The following is a 20,351-nucleotide window of genomic DNA, read 5'->3' on the forward strand; positions in this document are numbered from 1 at the left end:
CGAAGGTGAATAGTAGAGACAAATTAGCCAATCCAAGGGGAAATTAGCCAATCACATGAGGGAGAAGGGAACAGAAGGTTACAATGAGTTAGGGAAGTACGATGAGAGGAGAGTTTGAGTGCAGTATAAATGCTAGCAGTAGCTGATTGGGTCAAATGACCTGTTTGTGTGTTGTATATCCTATATAATAATCTAGTTATTGGCTCATTATTGCACTGTTGTGTCTGAAGCTTGCGTTTCCGAATTGGTTCCTGGATTCCCTACATTACAACAGCGATGACATTTCAAAAAGTACAAGGTTTTTAGGATGTCCTCGGGATGTGATGGGCGCTATCTCAATGCAAACCTGTCCTTGTTTATAATGGATTACAGTGCAACTTCCACCTTAAATACTTCAGGACAGAACACAAAGAAGTTTAGATCGTGAACATGTTCACATCACAGCTCGTAGTAAAGATCCCCCCCCCCCCCCCCCCCCCCACGGCACCGGACGAGCCCTGGTTCATTCGCAGCCCATTCCAAGCCAATCTCCAACTCCCGGGATTCTCGATCCCTGCCGAGGCCAGCAGGAATCACTCGTGGTCTTTGGCACAGAGACCCAGCGTCATTTGGGGGGGGGGCGGGGGTGCTGGAGGACACTGGAGACCCCGATGCCATCGGTTTTGGGGTGAGGGGTATTCAGGTCGCACACATCACTTTAGAACATAGAACATAGAACAATACAGCGCAGTACAGGCCCTTCGGCCCACGATGTTGCACCGAAACAAAAGCCATCTAACCTACACTATGCCATTATCATCCATATGTTTATCCAATAAACTTTTAAATGCCCTCAATGTTGGCGAGTTCACTACTGTAGCAGGTAGGGCATTCCACGGCCTCACTACTCTTTGCGTAAAGAACCTACCTCTGACCTCTGTCCTATATCTATTACCCCTCAGTTTAAAGTTATGTCCCCTCGTGCCAGCCATATCCATCCGCGGGAGAAGGCTCTCACTGTCCACCCTATCCAACCCCCTGATCATTTTGTATGCCTCTATTAAGTCTCCTCTTAACCTTCTTCTCTCCAACGAAAACAACCTCAAGTCCGTCAGCCTTTCCTCATAAGATTTTCCCTCCATACCAGGCAACATCCTGGTAAATCTCCTCTGCACCCGCTCCAAAGCCTCCACGTCCTTCCTATAATGCGGTGACCAGAACTGTACGCAATACTCCAAATGCGGCCGGACCAGAGTTCTGTACAGCTGCAACATGACCTCCCGACTCCGGAACTCAATCCCTCTACCAATAAAGGCCAACACTCCATAGGCCTTCTTCACAACCCTATCAACCTGGGTGGCAACTTTCAGGGATCTATGTACATGGACACCTAGATCCCTCTGCTCAGCCACACTTTCAAGAACTTTACCATTAGCCAAATATTCCGCATTCCTGTTATTCCTTCCAAAGTGAATCACCTCACACTTCTCTACATTAAACTCCATTTGCCACCTCTCAGCCTAGCTCTGCAGCTTATCTATATCCCTCTGTAACCTGCTACATCCTTCCACACTATCGACAACACCACCGACTTTAGTATCGTCTGCAAATTTACTCACCCACCCTTCTGTGCCTTCCTCTAGGTCATTGATAAAAATGACAAACAGCAACGGCCCCAGAACAGATCCTTGTGGTACTCCACTTGTGACTGTACTCCATTCTGAACATTTCCCATCAACCACCACCCTCTGTCTTCTTTCAGCTAGCCAATTTCTGATCCACATCTCTAAATCACCCTCAATCCCCAGCCTCCGTATTTTTTGCAATAGCCTACCGTGGGGAACCTTATCAAACGCTTTGCTGAAATCCATATACACCACATCAACTGCTCTACCCTCGTCTACCTGTTCAGTCACCTTCTCAAAGAACTCAATAAGGTTTGTGAGGCATGACCTACCCTTCACAAAGCCATGCTGACTATCCCTGATCATATTATTCCTATCTAGATGATTATAAATCTTGTCCCTTATAATCCCCTCCAAGACTTTACCCACTACAGACGTGAGGCTCACCGGTCTATAGTTGCCGGGGTTGTCTCTGCTCCCCTTTTTGAACAAAGGGACCACATTTGCTGTCCTCCAGTCCTCTGGCACTATTCCTGTAGCCAATGATGACATAAAAATCAAAGCCAAAGGTCCAGCAATCTCTTCCCTGGCCTCCCATAGAATCCTAGGATAAATCCCATCAGGTCCCGGGGACTTATCTATTTTCAGCCTGTCCAGAATTGCCAACACCTCTTCCCTACGTACCTCAATGCCATCTATTCTATTAGCCTGGGGCTCAGCATTCTCCTCCACAACATTATCTTTTTCCTGAGTGAATACTGACGAAAAATATTCATTTAGTATCTCGCCTATCTCTTCAGACTCCACACACAATTTCCCATCCCTGTCCTTGACTGGTCCTACTCTTTCCCTAGTCATTCGCTTATTCCTGACATACCTATAGAAAGCTTTTGGGTTTTCCTTGATCCTTCCTGCCAAATACTTCTCATGTCCCCTCCTTGCTCGCCTTAGCTCTCTCTTTAGATCCTTCCTCGCTACCTTGTAACTATCCATCGCCCCAACCGAAACTTCACACTTCATCTTCACATAGGCCTTCTTCTTCCTCTTAACAAGAGATTCCACTTCCCTGGTAAACCACGGTTCCCTCGCTCGACGCCTTCCTCCCTGTCTGACCGGTACATACTTATCAAGAACACGCAGTAGCTGATCCTTGAACAAGCCCCACTTATCCAGTGTGCCCAACACTTGCAGCCTACTTCTCCACCTTATCCCCCCCAAGTCACGTCTAATGGCATCATAATTGCCCTTCCCCCAGCTATAACTCTTGCCCTGCGGTGTATACTTATCCCTTTCCATCATTAACGTAAACGTCACCGAATTGTGGTCACTGTCCCCAAAGTGCTCTCCTACCTCCAAATCCAACACCTGGCCTGGTTCATTACCCAAAACCAAATCCAACGTGGCCTCGCCTCTTGTTGGCCTGTCAACATATTGTTTCAGGAAACCCTCCTGCACACACTGTACAAAAAACGACCCATCTATTGTACTCGAACTATATATTTTCCAGTCAATATTTGGAAAGTTAAAGTCTCCCATAATAACTACCCTGTTACTTTCGCTCATATCCAGAATCATCTTCGCCATCCTTTCCTCTACATCCCTAGAACTATTAGGAGGCCTATAAAAAAATCCCAACAGGGTGACCTCTCCTTTCCTGTTTCTAACTTCAGCCAATACTACCTCGGAAGAAGAGTCCCCATCTAGCATCCTCTCCGCCACCGTAATACTGCTCTTGACTAGCAGCGCCACACCGCCCCCTCTTTTGCCTCCTTCTCTGAGCTTACTAAAACACCTAAACCCCGGAACCTGCAACATCCATTCCTGTCCCTGCTCTATCCATGTCTCCGAAATGGCCACAACATCGAAGTCCCAGGTACCAACCCACGCTGCCAGTTCCCCTACCTTGTTTCGTATACTCCTGGCATTGAAGTAGACACACTTCAAACCACCTACCTGAACGCTGGCCCCCTCCTGCGACGTCAAATCTGTGCTCCTGACCTCTATACTCTCATTCTCCCTTACCCTAAAACTACAATCCAGGTTCCCATGCCCCTGCTGCATTAGTTTAAACCCCCCCAAAGAGCACTAACAAATCTCCCCCCCAGGATATTTGTGCCCCTCAGGTTCAGATGTAGACCATCCTGTCTGTAGAGGTCCCACCTTCCCCAGAAAGAGCCCCAGTTATCCAAAAATCTGAAACCCTCCCGCCTGCACCATCCCTGTAGCCACGTGTTTAAATGCTCTCTCTCCCTATTCCTCATCTCACTATCACGTGGCACGGGCAACAACCCATAGATAACAACTCTGTTTGTTCTAGTTCTGAGCTTCCATCCTAGCTCCCTGAAAGCCTGCCTGCCATCCTTGTCCCCTTTCCTACCTATGTCGTTGGTGCCAATGTGGACCACGACTTGGGGCTGCTCCCCCCTCCCCCCTAAGGACCCGGAAAACACGATCCGAGACATCACGTACCCTTGCACCTGGGAGGCAACATACCAAATGTGAGTCTCTCACGCTCCCACAAAATCTCCTATCTGTGCCCCTGACTATAGAGTCCCCAATTACTAATGCTCTGCTCCTCTCCCCCCTTCCCTTCTGAGCAACAGGGACAGACTCCGTGCCAGAGGCCCGTACCCCATGGCTTACCCCTGGTAAGTCGTCCCCCCCACAAGTATCCAAAGCGGTATACTTGTTTCTCAGGGGAACGACCGCAGGGGATCCCTGCACTGACTGTTTTTTCCCAGTCCCTCTTACAGTTACCCACCTATCTCCAATCTTTGGTGTAACTAATTCCCTGAAGCTGCTATCTATGACCCCTTCTGCCTCCCGAATGATCCGAAGTTCTTCCAACTCCAGCTCCAGTTCCCTAACTCGGTCTTGGAGGAGGCTTTCTCCATGGCTTACACCCCAGACGCTGGGGGGGGGGGTCCTGTCCCAGACGCTGGGGGGGCGTGTCCCAGACACTGGGGGCATGTCCCAGACGCTGGGGGGCGTGTCCCAGACGCTGGGGGGCGTGTTCCAGACGCTGGGGGGCGTGTTCCAGGCGCTCTGGGGCGTGTCCCAGGCGCTGGGGGGCGTGTCCCAGGCGCTGGGGGGCGTGTCCCAGACGCTGGGGGGCATGTCCCAGACGCTGGGGGGCGTGTCCCAGACGCTGGGGGGCGTGTCCCAGACGCTGGGGGGCGTGTCCCAGACGCTGGGGGGCGTGTCCCAGACGCTGGGGGGGCGTGTCTCAGATGCTGGGGGGGGCGTGTCTCGTGTCTCAGATGCTGGGGGGGGGCGTGTCTCAGACACAAATGGTCATTGCTGAGACACTGCAGTAAATGTCTGGGATGCTGGGAATGAGTCTCCCTCTCCTGATGCCAGCCTGCCTCGAGGTCAGCAGGCAGAACAGGGTGGCATGGTGACGCCAGTGTCACTGGTAAGGCTGCATGCCCGAAATAGAAAATGGCTACACAGCTCCTGCTACCCCCGCGGGGATTTCCCCCGTTTTTAAACAGTCGTGCTGGAGGGTGCCCGCGTGACCCCCGCTGGGGAGCCGGTTACACGGGGAGTCTCTCTGGTTAATGACCTCCCGCTGGGGAGCCGGTTACACGGGGCGTCTATCTGGTTAATGACCTCCCGCTGGGGAGCCGGTTACACAGGGAGTCTATCTGGTTAATGACCTCCGCTGGGGAGCCGGTTACACGGGGAGTCTATCTGGTTAATGACCTCCCGCTGGGGAGCCGGTTACACGGGGAGTCTATCTGGTTAATTTTTTTTTTTTTTTTTTAAATAATATTTTATTGAAAATTTTTGGTCAACCAACACAGTACATTGTGCATCCTTTACACAACATTATAACAATACAGATAATAATGACCTTTTTTATTTAAACAAGAACAAAAGAAAACAACAACAAATAAATAAATATTAAATAACAAAAAATAAAAACTAGCCCTAATTGGCAACTGCCTTGTCTCAGGCCACCCCCCCCACCCCCCACCCCCCAAGTCCTGGGCTGCTGCTGCTGCCTTCTTTGTTCTCCCCTATCTATCTTTCCGCAAGATATTCGACGAACGGTTGCCACCGCCTAGTAAACCCTTGAGCCGACCCCCTTAGGACGAACTTAATCCGCTCTAACTTTATGAACCCCGCCATATCATTTATCCAGGTCTCCACCCCCGGGGGCTTGGCTTCTTTCCACATTAGCAATATTCTGCGCCGGGCTACTAGGGACGCAAAGGCCAAAACATCGGCCTCTTTCGCCTCCTGCACTCCCGGCTCTTGTGCAACCCCAAATATAGCCAACCCCCAGCTTGGTTCGACCCGGACTCCTACTACTTTCGAAAGCACCTTTGTCACCCCCATCCAAAACCCCTGTAGTGCCGGGCATGACCAAAACATATGGGTATGATTCACTGGGCTTCTCGAGCACCTCGCACACCTATCCTCCACCCCAAAAAATTTACTGAGCCGTGTTCCAGTCATATGTGCCCTGTGTAATACCTTAAACGGAATCAGGCTTAGCCTGGCGCACGAGGACGACGAGTTTACCCTGTTTAGGGCATCTGCCCACATCCCCTCCTCAATCTCCTCCCCTAGCTCTTCTTCCCATTTCCCTTTTAGTTCGTCCATCATAGTCTCCCCTTCGTCTCTCATTTCCCTATATATATCCGACACCTTACCGTCCCCCACCCATTTCTTTGAGATGATTCTGTCCTGCACCTCTTGTGTCGGGAGCTGCGGGAATTCCCTCACCTGCTGCCTCGCAAAAGCCCTCAATTGCATATACCTGAATGCATTCCCTTGGGGCAACCCATATTTCTCGGTCAGCGCTCCCAGACTCGCAAACTTCCCATCCACAAATAGATCTTTCAATTGCGTTATACCTGCTCTTTGCCACATTCCATATCCCCCATCCATTCCCCCCGGGGCAAACCTATGGTTGTTTCTTATCGGGGACCCCCCCAGTGCTCCGGTCTTTCCCCTATGTCGTCTCCACTGTCCCCAAATCTTCAGTGTAGCTACCACCACCGGACTCGTGGTATAGTTCCTTGGTGAGAACGGCAATGGGGCTGTCACCATAGCCTGCAGGCTGGTCCCCCTACAGGACGCCCTCTCTAATCTCTTCCACGCCGCTCCTTCCTCCTCTCCCATCCACTTACTCACCATTGAAATATTAGCGGCCCAATAATACTCACTTAGGCTCGGTAGTGCCAGCCCCCCCCTATCCCTACTACGCTGTAAGAATCCCTTCCTCACTCTCGGAGTCTTCCCGGCCCAAACAAAACCCATAATACTCTTTTCTATCCTTTTGAAAAAAGCCTTCGTGATCACCACCGGGAGACACTGAAACACAAAAAGGAATCTCGGGAGGACCACCATCTTAACTGCCTGCACCCTCCCTGCCATTGACAATGCTACCATGTCCCATCTCTTGAAATCTTCCTCCATCTGTTCCACCAACCGCGTCAAATTTAGCCTGTGCAATGTGCCCCAATTCTTAGCTATCTGGATCCCCAGGTAACGAAAGTCTCTTGTTACCTTCCTCAACGGTAGGTCTTCTATTTCTCTACTCTGCTCCCCTGGATGCACCACAAACAGCTCACTCTTTCCCATGTTCAATTTATACCCTGAAAAATCCCCAAACTCCCCAAGTATCCGCATTATTTCTGGCATCCCCTCCGCTGGATCCGCCACATATAGTAGCAGATCATCCGCATATAAAGATACCCGGTGTTCTTCTCCTCCCCTAAGTATTCCCCTCCATCCCTTGGAACCTCTCAGCGCTATCGCCAGGGGCTCAATCGCCAGTGCAAACAGTAATGGGGACAGAGGACATCCCTGCCTTGTCCCTCTATGGAGCCGAAAATATGCCGATCCCCGTCCATTCGTGACCACACTCGCCACTGGGGCCCTATACAACAGCTGCACCCATCTAACGTACCCCTCTCCGAACCCAAATCTCCTCAACACCTCCCACAGATAATCCCACTCCACTCTATCAAATGCTTTCTCGGCATCCATCGCCACTACTATCTCTGTTTCACCCTCTGGTGGGGCCATCATCATTACCCCTAACAACCTCCGTATGTTCGTGTTCAGCTGTCTCCCCTTCACAAACCCAGTTTGGTCCTCATGAACCACCCCCGGGACACATTCCTCTATTCTCATTGCCATTACCTTGGCCGTCTATCTGGTTAATGACCTCCTGCTGGGGAGACGGTTACACAGGGTGTCTATCTGGTTAATGAGATGGAGATTGCCCGGAGTTGGTGATAATTGGTGTCTCGTCAAATCCAGGCAGGGTCCGGAACACACCAACGGTAGCGGGCCGGTTAGATGGCGCCCGACACGGATCCCGATTTCAGCCTCTCCCGCTATCTAACCGCCGAACACTGATCGGCGTCGGCCGCAAGGTGGCCGTTAAATCACATCCAACACAATATCTCCACATTTCATTTTGGGTCATGTAGTTGAAAAGGTTCAGTCAGAAAGTTAGGTGTGGTTACTGTGACGTGACGATAAGGTTTAGAAGCAGGACGTCATCTTCAGCAAACCCATTTAAGCAGCTATGTCCCCTTTCATACAACTCTACTCAGACTCTCCACCATTGCCGGGGATCTCCCACTCTCTGTAATGTTAATGTTCAAAATGCAGCTGTTCACATAAAGGGTGGGGTGGGCCCTGGGTGGGTGGGTGGGGGTGTGGGCCGTGGGTGGGCCCCCCCCCCCCCCGCCCCGTGTATTTAGTGGTGGCGGAGGCGGCCCCACATTAGCCGGTGGTGGGATCTTCCAATTCTGCTGCTGCCAACAGGGTTTCCCATTGTTCGCTCCGTCACCGAGGAAACCGGAGTGCCCCCCCCCCCCCAAATCGGTGAGACTGGACGATCCGCCCAGCAGGAAAGACCAGAAAAGAGGCCCCTGGTCCCATTCCCCTGTTAACCCCGAGCTCATTGACCTGTCAGCTGGTTTAGCATTGCCTCCGTTTTAAAACCCCTCCATGGCCTTGCCCTCCCTATCTCAGAAACCTCCAGCTCCACAACGCTCCACCATTTCTGTGCCCCCCTCATTCTGGCCTTTTCAGCATCCCCAATTTTAACCACTCCACCCTGGTACCTTCAGCTGGGGGGTGGGCCAAAGCTTTGGAATTCACTCTGTAATCCACTCCGCCTTTCCCCCCCCCCTAAGACACTCCTGAAAATCCACATCTTAAACCAACCTTTTGATCACCTGGCCTAATATTGCCTTACGGGTCACAGCACCAATTCTATTTGATTATCGCTCCTGAGAAGCAACTGGAGACCTTTCATTACATGAAAGGCGGCATAAAGATTGGTTGTTGCTGGCTGGAGGCATAATCTTACCTGTGGTAATGAGAGGGTGTGTGGTGACCGGGGATGCTGTGTGGGTCACACTCACGCCCCTGGTGTCGGTGCAGGAAGAACTGACAATCTCAGCCTTCTTCACACTGTCGGCCATGTTTTCAGACTGGACGCCCTTGCTGCTGCTCACGGGCCCTTGGCCTAGCGGTTTAGGCTGAGGGGTAAATGAAGCTTGCTGAGCTGATGCGGTTGCTTTCAGAGTGACGCTTTGAAGCTGAGGAGGAACGGTTGCTGCTGTATTCTGCTGACTTCTTATTGCTAAATTTTGCACCTGCAAAGGGGATTGATCAGAAATGGCGACCTTGAATGCAGGACCGAAACAGCCAAAAAGAAAATCCTCATTTAAAAATAACCACACTCAAGAAAATGAAAGGTTTGATTTTTAAACTCAGAAATGAGTGAATTTGAAGCAATTGCCAAACAAAATATTTAATGAAAAAAAAAAAAATAAGTGCCAAGCTATCAAAGGCCTGGAGTTCTCTCACATTCAATGGGGCTGTGCCAGGAGACCGAGACTTGTGCATCTTCTGCATGATCCCATTTTTAAAGGTAGTTTTGAAACCCAGAGTGGGGGTCAGCGGATACTGCCAACACACTGATTTTGTTTTCTTGGAAGGTGGTTTTAAGATTACTGACAGGGGCACTGTCACCCGCATCAGGAACACTCCACCTGGGACAGTGGGAACAGGAGGCAGCCAACACAGGAATCTCCGCAAAGCTCGCTGTTTCATTAAAGCTTGCAGCCGGTGCTACCTGAACATCCCCCACTGCTGGCCTATCCCACATGTTGTGATAAGAGGCAGGACAGATTAGAGGTTCAATTTTGATCAGATCTCAGATTGGCAGCTACAGAATCCATTTGTGTTGTTTCCGTCTTCTCACCTTCGCCCCCACTGACTGCCGCCTCTGCCCGAAGGTCAGCAAAGCACCTCTGCCCTTCCTATATTTATATAAACTATGTCTTTATCAGCAAGCAGAATCACCCCAGCTGGAGGGGTCAGTGTTGTTATATTACGTCACAGTAACATCTCGTTACTCTTTTGCTTGCTTCCAGAATGGTCTGGCGGTTGACGTTCAGTAAAACTATCAATCTTCAAATTAAGCAAATACTGTTTATTGAATAACAAATTTAAATATCTATGAGTTTGTTCACTCTTCTACAACTATAACTGAAGATTAGATAAATAAGATTAAGTATATATAATGTTTAACTACACCTGCTCACTAAGCCATATCTCTAACACTCTGTTCACTAGTCATTCCTGATACGAAGAGGCGGAAATCTCCTCTGAGTGTAGCTTATATACATAGATCTGGTGCCGCCATCTAGTGGTTGTCTAGCACTATAATACAGATGTTAACCTCTTACATACCAGCAGATATACAGATCACTACAAGGGTTACTCCCCGTCACCCCCACCTTACATACCCGTTCCCCCATCTACCCCCCAACCTCCTCAACCCCCTCATCCACTCAGCCCAATAACCCCCTCAATCCCCCCCCATCCACTCCCCCTATCAACTCAGCCCAGGAATACTGCAATTGTATAGAACATTAGTGAGGCCACACCTGGAGTATTGTGGGCAGTTTTGGTGTCCTTATCTGATGAAGGGTGTTCTTGCTCTCGAGGGAGAGCAGCGAAGGTTTACCAGGCTAGTTCCTGGGGTGGCGGGACTATCATAGGATTATATTCATTGGACTTTAGAAGAGTGAGAGGGGATCTCATCGAAACTTATAAAACTCTACCAGGATTAGTCAGGGTAGATTCAGAAAGAATGTTCCCGATGGTGGGGGAGTCCAGAACTAGGGGTCATAGTTTGAGGATAATGGGTAAACCTTTTAGGACGGAGGTGAGGAGAAATATCTTCACCCAGAGAGTGGTGAATCTGTGGAATTCACTCCCACAACTAGTAGTTGAGGCCAAAACATTGTGTAATTTCAAGAAGGAATCAGATCCAGCTCTTGGGGCTAAAGGGATCGAGGGATATGGGGGGAGGGGGGATCAGGGTATTGAACTTGATGATCATAATGAATGGCGGAGCAGGCTCGAAGGGCCGAATGGCTTCCTCCTGCTTCTACTTTCTATGTTTAGGCGCCGAAGATGAACAATAGACCGAGTTCTGAGCAATCCTGTCAGCATCACTTTGCAGTCGATCCTTTACTGCAGCATTAGACCCACCCGCCGTGAGGCTACTGCACACCAGTCTAGAAAATCCTCTTTACCGAGAGAGTGGGGAGAATGTGGAACTCGCTCCCACATGGGAGGCTCGGGAGGTGAATGGCAGGGATGCGTTTAAGGGGAAGCTGGATAAACACGGAGGGAAAAAGGAATGGAAAGGAATAGAAGGAGATGGTGATGGGGTGAGGTTAATTATCACTGGGAGGGAGTTTGTGTGGACCATGGACACTGGGATGAAGCAGCTGGACAGAATGTGCTGTTTCTGTGTGGGAAATACTGTGAATCAACAAGCTGCACCTTCAGACCTGAGTCACGGGACAACCTTTACCCGTCAGGCAGAACCCTGCCTGACCCTGCCAGCTTTGACAGAGTCAGTGTTAGAGACCTGAGCATTACAGCCTCATTAACCTGGCTTCCCCTCCTTAACAAAAAAATCAAACAGATAACCCGAGACTGGGGATTGAACCCGACTCATTCAACAGATCTCCAGTGGACAGGATGGAATGAAACAAAATGTGGGAGGCAGCATTTGTCCCACATCAGGGGCCCAATGTCAATCATCTCTAACAAGACTCTGTCCCCTTTGACTGCACCATCACCATGGAGATGACCACTCCCGGCATCCTGGAAATCTCCCAGAAACAGCAGCCATGTCAGCACAATGACTGCACAGACCCTGAACAGCATCTCCAATAGCTCGAGGCAGGAGTGAGATGGAATACATCGCACTCACCTGAAGGAATTCAGCAGCCTTACCAGCGGAATACCAAATGAAGGCTGCTTAATGGTTTTAATCATAGTTAACAGGTGGACCCATACAGTTTTGTTGTGGGCGGCCAGTTTTTCGAACGCAGGGCACTTAGACAGATAGTTGTGCCACTGTATATACGGTACTTCGAGAACAAGGATCGTCAGGTGGCCATATGGCCCATTATTCCTGTGCCAATGCTAGCTCTACAATTGAAGCAATCTACGTCTCATCGTCACTCGTGGTGGATTATTCCGCCACAGTTGGTGGTCGTGCCTTTGGCTAAGGGCTCAGAAAGGCTGGAATTCCCTCCTCAAACCTCTCTGTCGCTCCACCTTGCCTTCTTCCTTTAAGAAGCTCTTTAAAATCTACCTCTTTGCCTGAGCTTTTGGACCGCATGCAGACGTTATCCGAGTCTCAGGGTTAAGAACGGGACAGAAAGCAGCCACGGTTCCCATTCCCGATGTTAGCAGGTTACTGCTGCTGGGGAGCTGATCGTTATCAATGCAAGTTGGGAAAGGCTTTGTTCTGATGCAGTCACAGGATGTGGTTGTTGACTGAGCGACCATTTACTGCTCACCCTAATCACCCTCGACAGTAGTTACGATGTCAACCACATTGTGTGGGGCTGAAGTCAGACCCTTTTAGATTTTTAAAAATAAATTGAGTGCGCCAATTATTGTTTTCCAATTAAGGGGCAATTTACCTACCACATTGCCCACAAATTAGAAAGATGAGTGACCTCGAAACATCCCACTGGCGGTGCTCAGAAAGAATCCCAGTCGAGACCTTGACCAAAAGGAGTTGTATATAGTTCGGATCTAGTGTCCGCACCCACTGCGGCTGTTCAAAACAGGGTCACAACATTTTCTCCCACCACCTGAGGGGGCAACAGGGCCTCAGTTTAACTGAGCAAAGTATCAGCCTGGGTTGGGGGCGACGATAAAGCCATCGCTGGAGGGGCTGGTAAATAAAACACAGCCTTTGCGGTTTTCACCCACACCTGGAGAACAAATCATATCGAAAATATTCTGGGGCAGTGGTCTTTCGTCATTTTTGTCAATTTATCACATTTACACCATGTTAAATTACAGAGGTTTGATGCAGGCTTCCTGCCGGTAATTCTGATAACATTTAGCTCACAATTCCAAAAGCTGCTTTAAAAAGGTCCCGAGCGACGGTGCGATGAACTAACCTGTGGGGCAGCTGATTGCTGGTTCGCTGAGGAGACGGTGACCTCGGGCTGGACCGCAGAGACTGCAGCAGTGGGCGTGAAAATGAGCTGGGGGGACAAAGGAACAGCACGTCCTAGGGTCCTAGCTACTTGCACAAGGTTACTTTGCTGTGCCTGAAAATTACATGAAATGTGTTGCCTTTTACCTTACCAAACGGTGCCTTGGGCAGAAAAGAACAGAGTTTGTGAGATGGCTAACACAGCCTTACCTTGTATACAACAGGACACACTCCTAGCTGAACGAGAGAGGAGGTGGATGCTACCTGAAACCCTGCTGCTCCTGAAAGCTGAATTGAGTCAGTGAATGGTAGCCAAGTTAAGCACCCTCACCCCTCTTGATCCTATCCTTCCTGCTCCTCATTGAAGATGCTAATTCATGTTGAGGAATTGTCCACGTGCTACTGACCCTCAACTGATTGACTAGTTATCATGCGGAGAACCAGGTCACTGGGTGATGGCCGACTTCCGAACCATTCGAAGGCTCGACTGCCAAGTCTGATTGGTCAGTGCTCGATATTCACACATGCGTGTGGCAGTGTGTGCACGTGTGTATACATGGGTGTGTGTACATGCGCAGGTGCCTGCACACATGGAAACCTTTCTCATAATTCCACACGAGTTCCTGATAGGATCGCCCAACTAAAATGGGAAAATACCTGGAAATATGTTTTTCTTGGCAGTGTGGATGAGCAGAGAGATCTCGGTGTCCATGTACATAGATCCCTCAAAGTTGCCACCCAGGTTGAGAGGGTTGTTAAGAAGGCGTACGGTGTGTTAGATTTTATTGGTAGAGGGATTGAGTTTCGGAGCCATGAGGTCATGTTGCAGCTGTACAAAACTCTGGTGCGGCCGCATTTGGAGTATTGCGTGCAATTCTGGTCGCCGCATTATAGGAAGGATGTGGAAGCATTGGAAAGGGTGCAGAGGAGAGTTACCAGAATGTTGCCTGGTATGGAGGGAAGATCTTATGAGGAAAGGCTGAGGGACTTGAGGCTGTTTTCGTTAGAGAGAAGAAGGTTAAGAGGTGACTTAATTGAGGCATATAAGATGATCAGAGGATTGGATAGGGTGGACAGTGAGAGCCTTTTTCCTCGGATGGTGATGTCTAGCACGAGGGGACATAGCTTTAAATTGAGGGGAGATAGATATAGGACAGATGTCAGAGGTAGGCTCTTTACTCAGAGAGTAGTAAGGGCGTGGAATGCCCTGCCTGCGGCAGTAGTGGACTCACCAACACTAAAGACATTCAAATGGTCATTGGATAGACATATGGACGACAAGGGAATAGTGTAGATGGGCTTTAGAGTGGTTTCACAGGTCGGCGCAACATCGAGGGCCGAAGGGCCTGTACTGCGCTGTAATGTTCTATGTTCTATGTTTTCCCTTCATATTCATGATAATCATCTGCTATTGCCTTTTCTTTGAGAACGGTGTTTCAATTGATAGGTTTCATCCACCTCCCTCAGCACAAATTATAAAAAAGCAACACAGAAGCACAAACCTTTGGAATAAACCAATCAAGACGGTGTCTGGAGGAAGCCGAGTGCAATTCCAGCAATTGGCTGTAATAGGAGACATCAATGCATTGAAGCAGTGAGAAGCACGACAATCAGACCAGGGATTGGCGTTGCCAACTGCTGATTCCAGACTGTCACGGACGGAGCAAAACGTTGCAGATTCGGAATATCACCCAGATATTTATCAGCAGTTTGAATTTTCAGTAATTGATTGGAATCTGATTGGAGTGCAGCGTGATGTTTTCAGAACATCTGTATTCGAGTTGGAGGTGGTGCGACTGGATGATTAAATTTAATTAGCTGTGACATTAGCAGCACATCTCCTTTCTCCCCTTTAAACAATTTTCCCAGCTTCTCTCCCTCAAGGTAATTACACGTTAATCTACACGTCCTGTTTCTGCGATGTAGCATTCACAACATTGATGTCATACCTGACCCAGAGATGACCTTCTCATCACATACCAATGCCATCACTTACAACGTCTATTTCCATTTCTGTAACATCCCCCACTCCTGCTCCCGTCTCAGCTCATGGCTGCTGAAGCCCTCAAGTGTGTCTTTGACGTCGGTCTGCCCGTCCATCTCCACCCTCAACCCACTGAGATCTCTGCGCACTAACCGTGGCCTCTTGAGCATCCCAGATTTTAAATCACTCTACACTGGCCCAGACTCCGAAATCCTCTCCTTACACCTGGACACCTTTCGTTCCTCCAAGGTACTTCTTAAAGCGTACTTCCTTGACCAAGCTTCTGGTCACCTTTCCTAATGTCCCCTGTGTGGCTCAATGTCAAACTTTGGCTCCTTTGACTATCTTAAAGGTGCTATGTGAATGCAAGTTATTATGATAGTTCTACAGGAACCACACAAATACAAACTGACCTCTGGTCCCCACCAGTGTGATTCTTCAAGTGGAACCTGAGGCAGTGAGTGTTTGGACTGTTGGAGCGAGTATTATCGTCACCCTTCATCCTGTGATCAACTAGTATCCAGCACACGCACACTCCAGTTGGGATACCCAGATACTATGAGCCAGGATAATTTTTTCCTCTTTACCCAAGGGGCTCGGAGTCTATCTGCCCAACCTCAGCTCCTCACTTTCTGAATGCAATCAGTACCAGCAAGTGGGAAATGCCTCCAAATAAATCACAAATCAATAGTGTGTGTGAAATGGGATGTGACTTTAACTGTCTATATACTGGGATCAGCATCAACGCAGAGCAGAGGGAGGCTTTGAGAGAATTTTGGTGGTGTTGTGACAGTGGAATTGGAGTTGAGAGGAACCATCACAAGGAAATTGCTTAATTCACCTTCTAATATCCAATATCTGGAGTGGGGGATGTCATGATATTTAGTATATCATCTCTGAATATATGAATGATCATGGAGAAGTGTGTAATTACAGCATCCTGCCACTAGACGAAGTAAGAGGACATCTCACAACCCACACGGTGGTCCATGTGATCTTGAAGTGAGTTAGGAGAGAGGGTTGGAGACAGTTGTGTTTCTCAGTAGTTCTGTGTATTGTAGATATTTGATCTAATACTTAGCTTTTTCGGCATACTTAAGAACTCACTATTCATAGCGTAGTGTAAATAAATTGACTTTAACCGAGTACAAAGTCTGCATGTTCTTTGTAGCAACATTAATAATATTAATTAAACAAAGATCACAGGGGAAATTCATTATTCTGCCCTTTCTAGCCAGATCCGAGTTGTGTTGTGGGTCTACTCTTTCATACGGGCAAACATTCCTCATGGAATACCAAACTACTGTCCTACAATAGATTAGAAAGTCTGGGGCTGTTCTTACTGGAGAAGAGAAGGTTGAAAGGAGATTTGATGGAGATCTTCAAAATTCTAAGAGATCTGGACAGAGTAGAGAGAGAGAAACTGTTCCATTAGTGGAAGGCTGGAGAACTAGGGGACACGGATTGAAGGTAATTGGCTGAACAAGCAATGAAGACTTGAGGAGAATGTTTTTTTTTAAAAATGCAGCAAGTGTTTAGGGTCTGGGATGCAGTGCTGGGCCGTGTGGGGAGGCAGATTCAATTGTGACCTTCAAAAGGGAATTGGATAACCGCCGAGGAGAGGGAAATGTTTACATGGGAGTCGAATTGGGGGGGGGGGGGGAGCTCAGTGAACTGGCACAGAGAGGGGAACCCAAATGGTGGCCTTCTGTGCTGCAATCATTCTTCAATTCCAATTTTGGCCTATTAAGTGGTTTACCACCCCCCCCTCTAAGGCATGTTGGGTGTAGGTCTGAGATTCCTGAAGCACAATGGGCCAGGTACCTGCGTTGTCTATCTCACACCCTGATTATTCAAATGACCCTGTATTCTGATTCCATATGGATAAAACGTTTGAATAATAAACTGGTCAAAGAGTTTGAAGTTTTCAGACAAAAGGTCCATGAGGGGGCTATGGTAGGGCTAGAGGTAGTGGCTGGGAGTTCATGCTGTTACACTTCCACCCGTTTAGCAGGAGTCATGGAAATTCTAGGCCGTTATTTCCAAAGGAAGCTTTCCATTGGCGCAATGGTGCAGGCGTCCTCATTGGCTGCCGTGGTTGAGTTAGGGAATTGACAATTGGCCAAGGTTCCAGTCACCCCAGGCGTAAATGTGGATTGGGAGAGAAGAAGATTGTGACATTCCACTTTGGCATTGGCTCACATCATCATTGCGTGCAACATGAATGATAGTGGTGAAGCGGAAAGGATGTCATAGAATTTACAGTGCAGAAGTCACGTGGCTGAGGTACCAAAGAATGAAGACAATATTCCAATGAGGGAATTACACCAATCAGGAAAAGGAGGAGGAGAAAAATCAGAGATTGTCTCTCCGTCTTTGGATGAAGTCATTTTGAGATCAGATTTTCCTCCCATGAAGCAATCAGCAGGGGTCTGACTCTCATGGTGGATCAGCAGTTGGAAAGACCAGGAGCTGGAAGATGTCCCCAATGCAATGATGTCATCGGCAACAGCGCAAAGCAAAGCGAAAGCTGAGCAGGAACCAAGATCGGAGCAACACAAATTCAGCTGGGCCCCAATCCAAAAATACATCAGCAGATTCAACACCAACACACTCTTTGATACTTAGATTCTAAATTGTCCAACACCACTGAAATATTATTAATAATAAATGAAATCCAACTGGACAGAACCAAGGTTTGGGGAAAAACAAGGGGCCATTTCAACCAGTTTAGGGGAGTTGAAAGGAAGTTTGAAGTGTACTCGACAGAGACTGGCTGGGTTAGAAAGTGAGGGGTAACTATCTGGTAGGGAATGTATCTTCACATCCACTTACCCACAACTCCATGACAAGTGCTTCTCGTGAGCCCTGCTCCCATTCTGCTCTGCTTGACCAGGTGTGAATTGCAGACCAGTCTGTGAAAGAGTTTGTATCAAGATGGGAAAATTCTTTCAAGTGGGGTCACCACTGGTGATACATTTCACCTGCTCAGCACGAGGAATCCATCCAGCAGCTTCTGCTCAGGCAGGAGCCTGGGAATGAACCTGCGCAGATTGTGATGAGGGGGAACGTCCCTGTGATAACCTAAAACCCTCAACACATAACAAGGCTCACATCCAGATAGTGGCGATTTGGGGAGGTGCTGGATGCTGAGTGGTATTCCAGCAATCTATAGCCAACAAGGAGTTGACATCTTCAGGAGAGATGCAGGGTGTGGCAAAGAGGGGGGTGGTGGAGGTGGATACACTTTACTTCAAGTGGATATGATGCTGGACACCAGATTATTTCCAGTTTTAAAAATTATTTTGAAATAAGACCGTGATTCCAACAGCGGCAGATTATAACGGACTTTTTAGTTAATGTCTGTTATTTAAAATCTTCCTCTGATTTATTGACTTAGTAAATGAGCTAGTTACCATGCTATCTAATTAATGTTATTTGTAATTATCATGAATTAACAGTTGGATGAGGCAGAGGGGTCAGATTACTTAAAATCCAAAATTAAGGGCGGCACAGTGGTTAGCACTGCTGCCTCACGGCACCGAGGACCCAAGTGCAATCTCAGCCCCGGGTCACTGTCCGTATGGAGTTTGCACATTCTCCCCATGTCTGCTTGGGTCTCACCCCCACAACCCAAAGACGTACAGGGTTGGTGGATTTAAAAAAATAAATTTAGAGTACCCAATTCATTTTTTCCAATTAAGGGGCAATTTAGCGTGGCCAATCCACCTAGCCTGCACATCTTTGGGGTTGTGGGGGCGAAACCCACGCAAACACGGGCAGAATGTGCAAACTCCGCACCCACAATGACCCAGAGCCGGGATTGAACCTGGGACCTCGGTTTCGTGAGGCAGCAGCGCTAACCACTGTGCCACCGCGCTGCCCTAAATCAAAACATTACTTACTGCCCCAATAAATATCTCATCAGAGCCCACAACACAAAATAAAAAAATGTTCAAGTTGGAATATAACTGGGAAGAATATTAATTGACTCCCTACAGCATGGCCATAAAGGATCAAAGGTTATAGATCACGTTTGAATTCTAGGTTGCCAAGTTATTCTTCAAAGGGAATGACCTTGTGTCGTCAGACGGTGATTAATCACCAGTTATGCTGCTGCAACATGTGCCGTCCATAAAGATGATACATGTTTGACATCGTATTATAAATACAATACTTCTTAAAGTACGCACCAGGTTGCTGCTTACCATCTGAGCCCGCAGGTACATCTGTGCCTGGCTGGCAGTTAGAGCTGGGCTCGCCGGGTTTCCCAGGAGAACTGCCTGCTGAGTAATACCTGTGGCAGCTGCGGAGTTAACACTTTGAGCACGGCTTATCAACTGGGCAGCAGCAGGGGATGTAGCAAGGTTAATCTAAATCAAAGAAACAAGGTGCCTCCCATTAACATTTTAATGGCAGAGTTCATTTGCTGTGCCTCAAAACTAACCCCGACAAATGCAAATTCCAACTTTAATTAGACCTCCAATGGCTCTTTTTTTTTTTTTTTAAATAATATTTTATTGAAAATTTTTGGTCAACCAACACAGTACATTGTGCATCCTTTACACAACATTGTAACAATACAGATAATAATGACCTTTTTTAAATTTAAACAAAAACAACAACAAATAAATAAATATTAAATAACAAAACAAAAAAAAAAAAACTAGCCCTAATTGGCAACTGCCTTGTCTCAGGCCATACCCCCCCCCCCCCATCCCTCCCCCCAAGTCCTGGGCCGCTGCTGCTGCCTTCTTTGTTCTCCCCTATCTATCTTTCCGCAAGATATTCGACGAACGGTTGCCACCGCCTAGTAAACCCTTGAGCCGACCCCCTTAGGACGAACTTAATCCGCTCTAACTTTATGAACCCCGCCATATCATTTATCCAGGTCTCCACCCCCGGGGGCTTGGCTTCTTTCCACATTAGCAATATTCTGCGCCGGGCTACTAGGGACGCAAAGGCCAAAACATCGGCCTCTTTCGCCTCCTGCACTCCCGGCTCTTGTGCAACCCCAAATATAGCCAACCCCCAGCTTGGTTCGACCCGGACTCCTACTACTTTTGAAAGCACCTTTGTCACCCCCATCCAAAACCCCTGTAGTGCCGGGCATGACCAAAACATATGGGTATGATTCGCTGGGCTTCTCGAGCACCTCGCACACCTATCCTCCACCCCAAAAAATTTACTGAGCCGTGTTCCAGTCATATGTGCCCTGTGTAATACCTTAAACTGAATCAGG

At 48.3% G+C, this 20,351-nt stretch overlaps 1 protein-coding gene across 9 annotated transcripts in view; it reads right to left on the reverse strand.

Annotated features, from left to right (window-relative positions):
- Window positions 1-20,351, reverse strand: part of LOC140392522 (polyhomeotic-like protein 2) — a 289,127-nt gene that overhangs the window by 45,141 nt on the left and 223,635 nt on the right. For 6 of the 9 annotated variants that reach the window (XM_072477775.1, XM_072477776.1, XM_072477777.1 and 3 more), the window contains 3 exons: window positions 19,303-19,482; window positions 13,088-13,240; window positions 8,947-9,235 (listed from right to left, as the gene is read on the reverse strand). In XM_072477775.1, coding sequence (XP_072333876.1) covers window positions 8,947-9,235; window positions 13,088-13,240; window positions 19,303-19,482 — 622 coding nt within the window. The remainder of the gene's footprint in view (window positions 1-8,946; window positions 9,236-13,087; window positions 13,241-19,302; window positions 19,483-20,351) is intronic. The other 3 variants (XM_072477780.1, XM_072477778.1, XM_072477779.1) reach the window with 3 other exon arrangements.

This window comes from Scyliorhinus torazame, chromosome 16 (genome assembly GCF_047496885.1).
Source record: "Scyliorhinus torazame isolate Kashiwa2021f chromosome 16, sScyTor2.1, whole genome shotgun sequence".
NCBI lineage: Eukaryota > Metazoa > Chordata > Chondrichthyes > Carcharhiniformes > Scyliorhinidae > Scyliorhinus > Scyliorhinus torazame.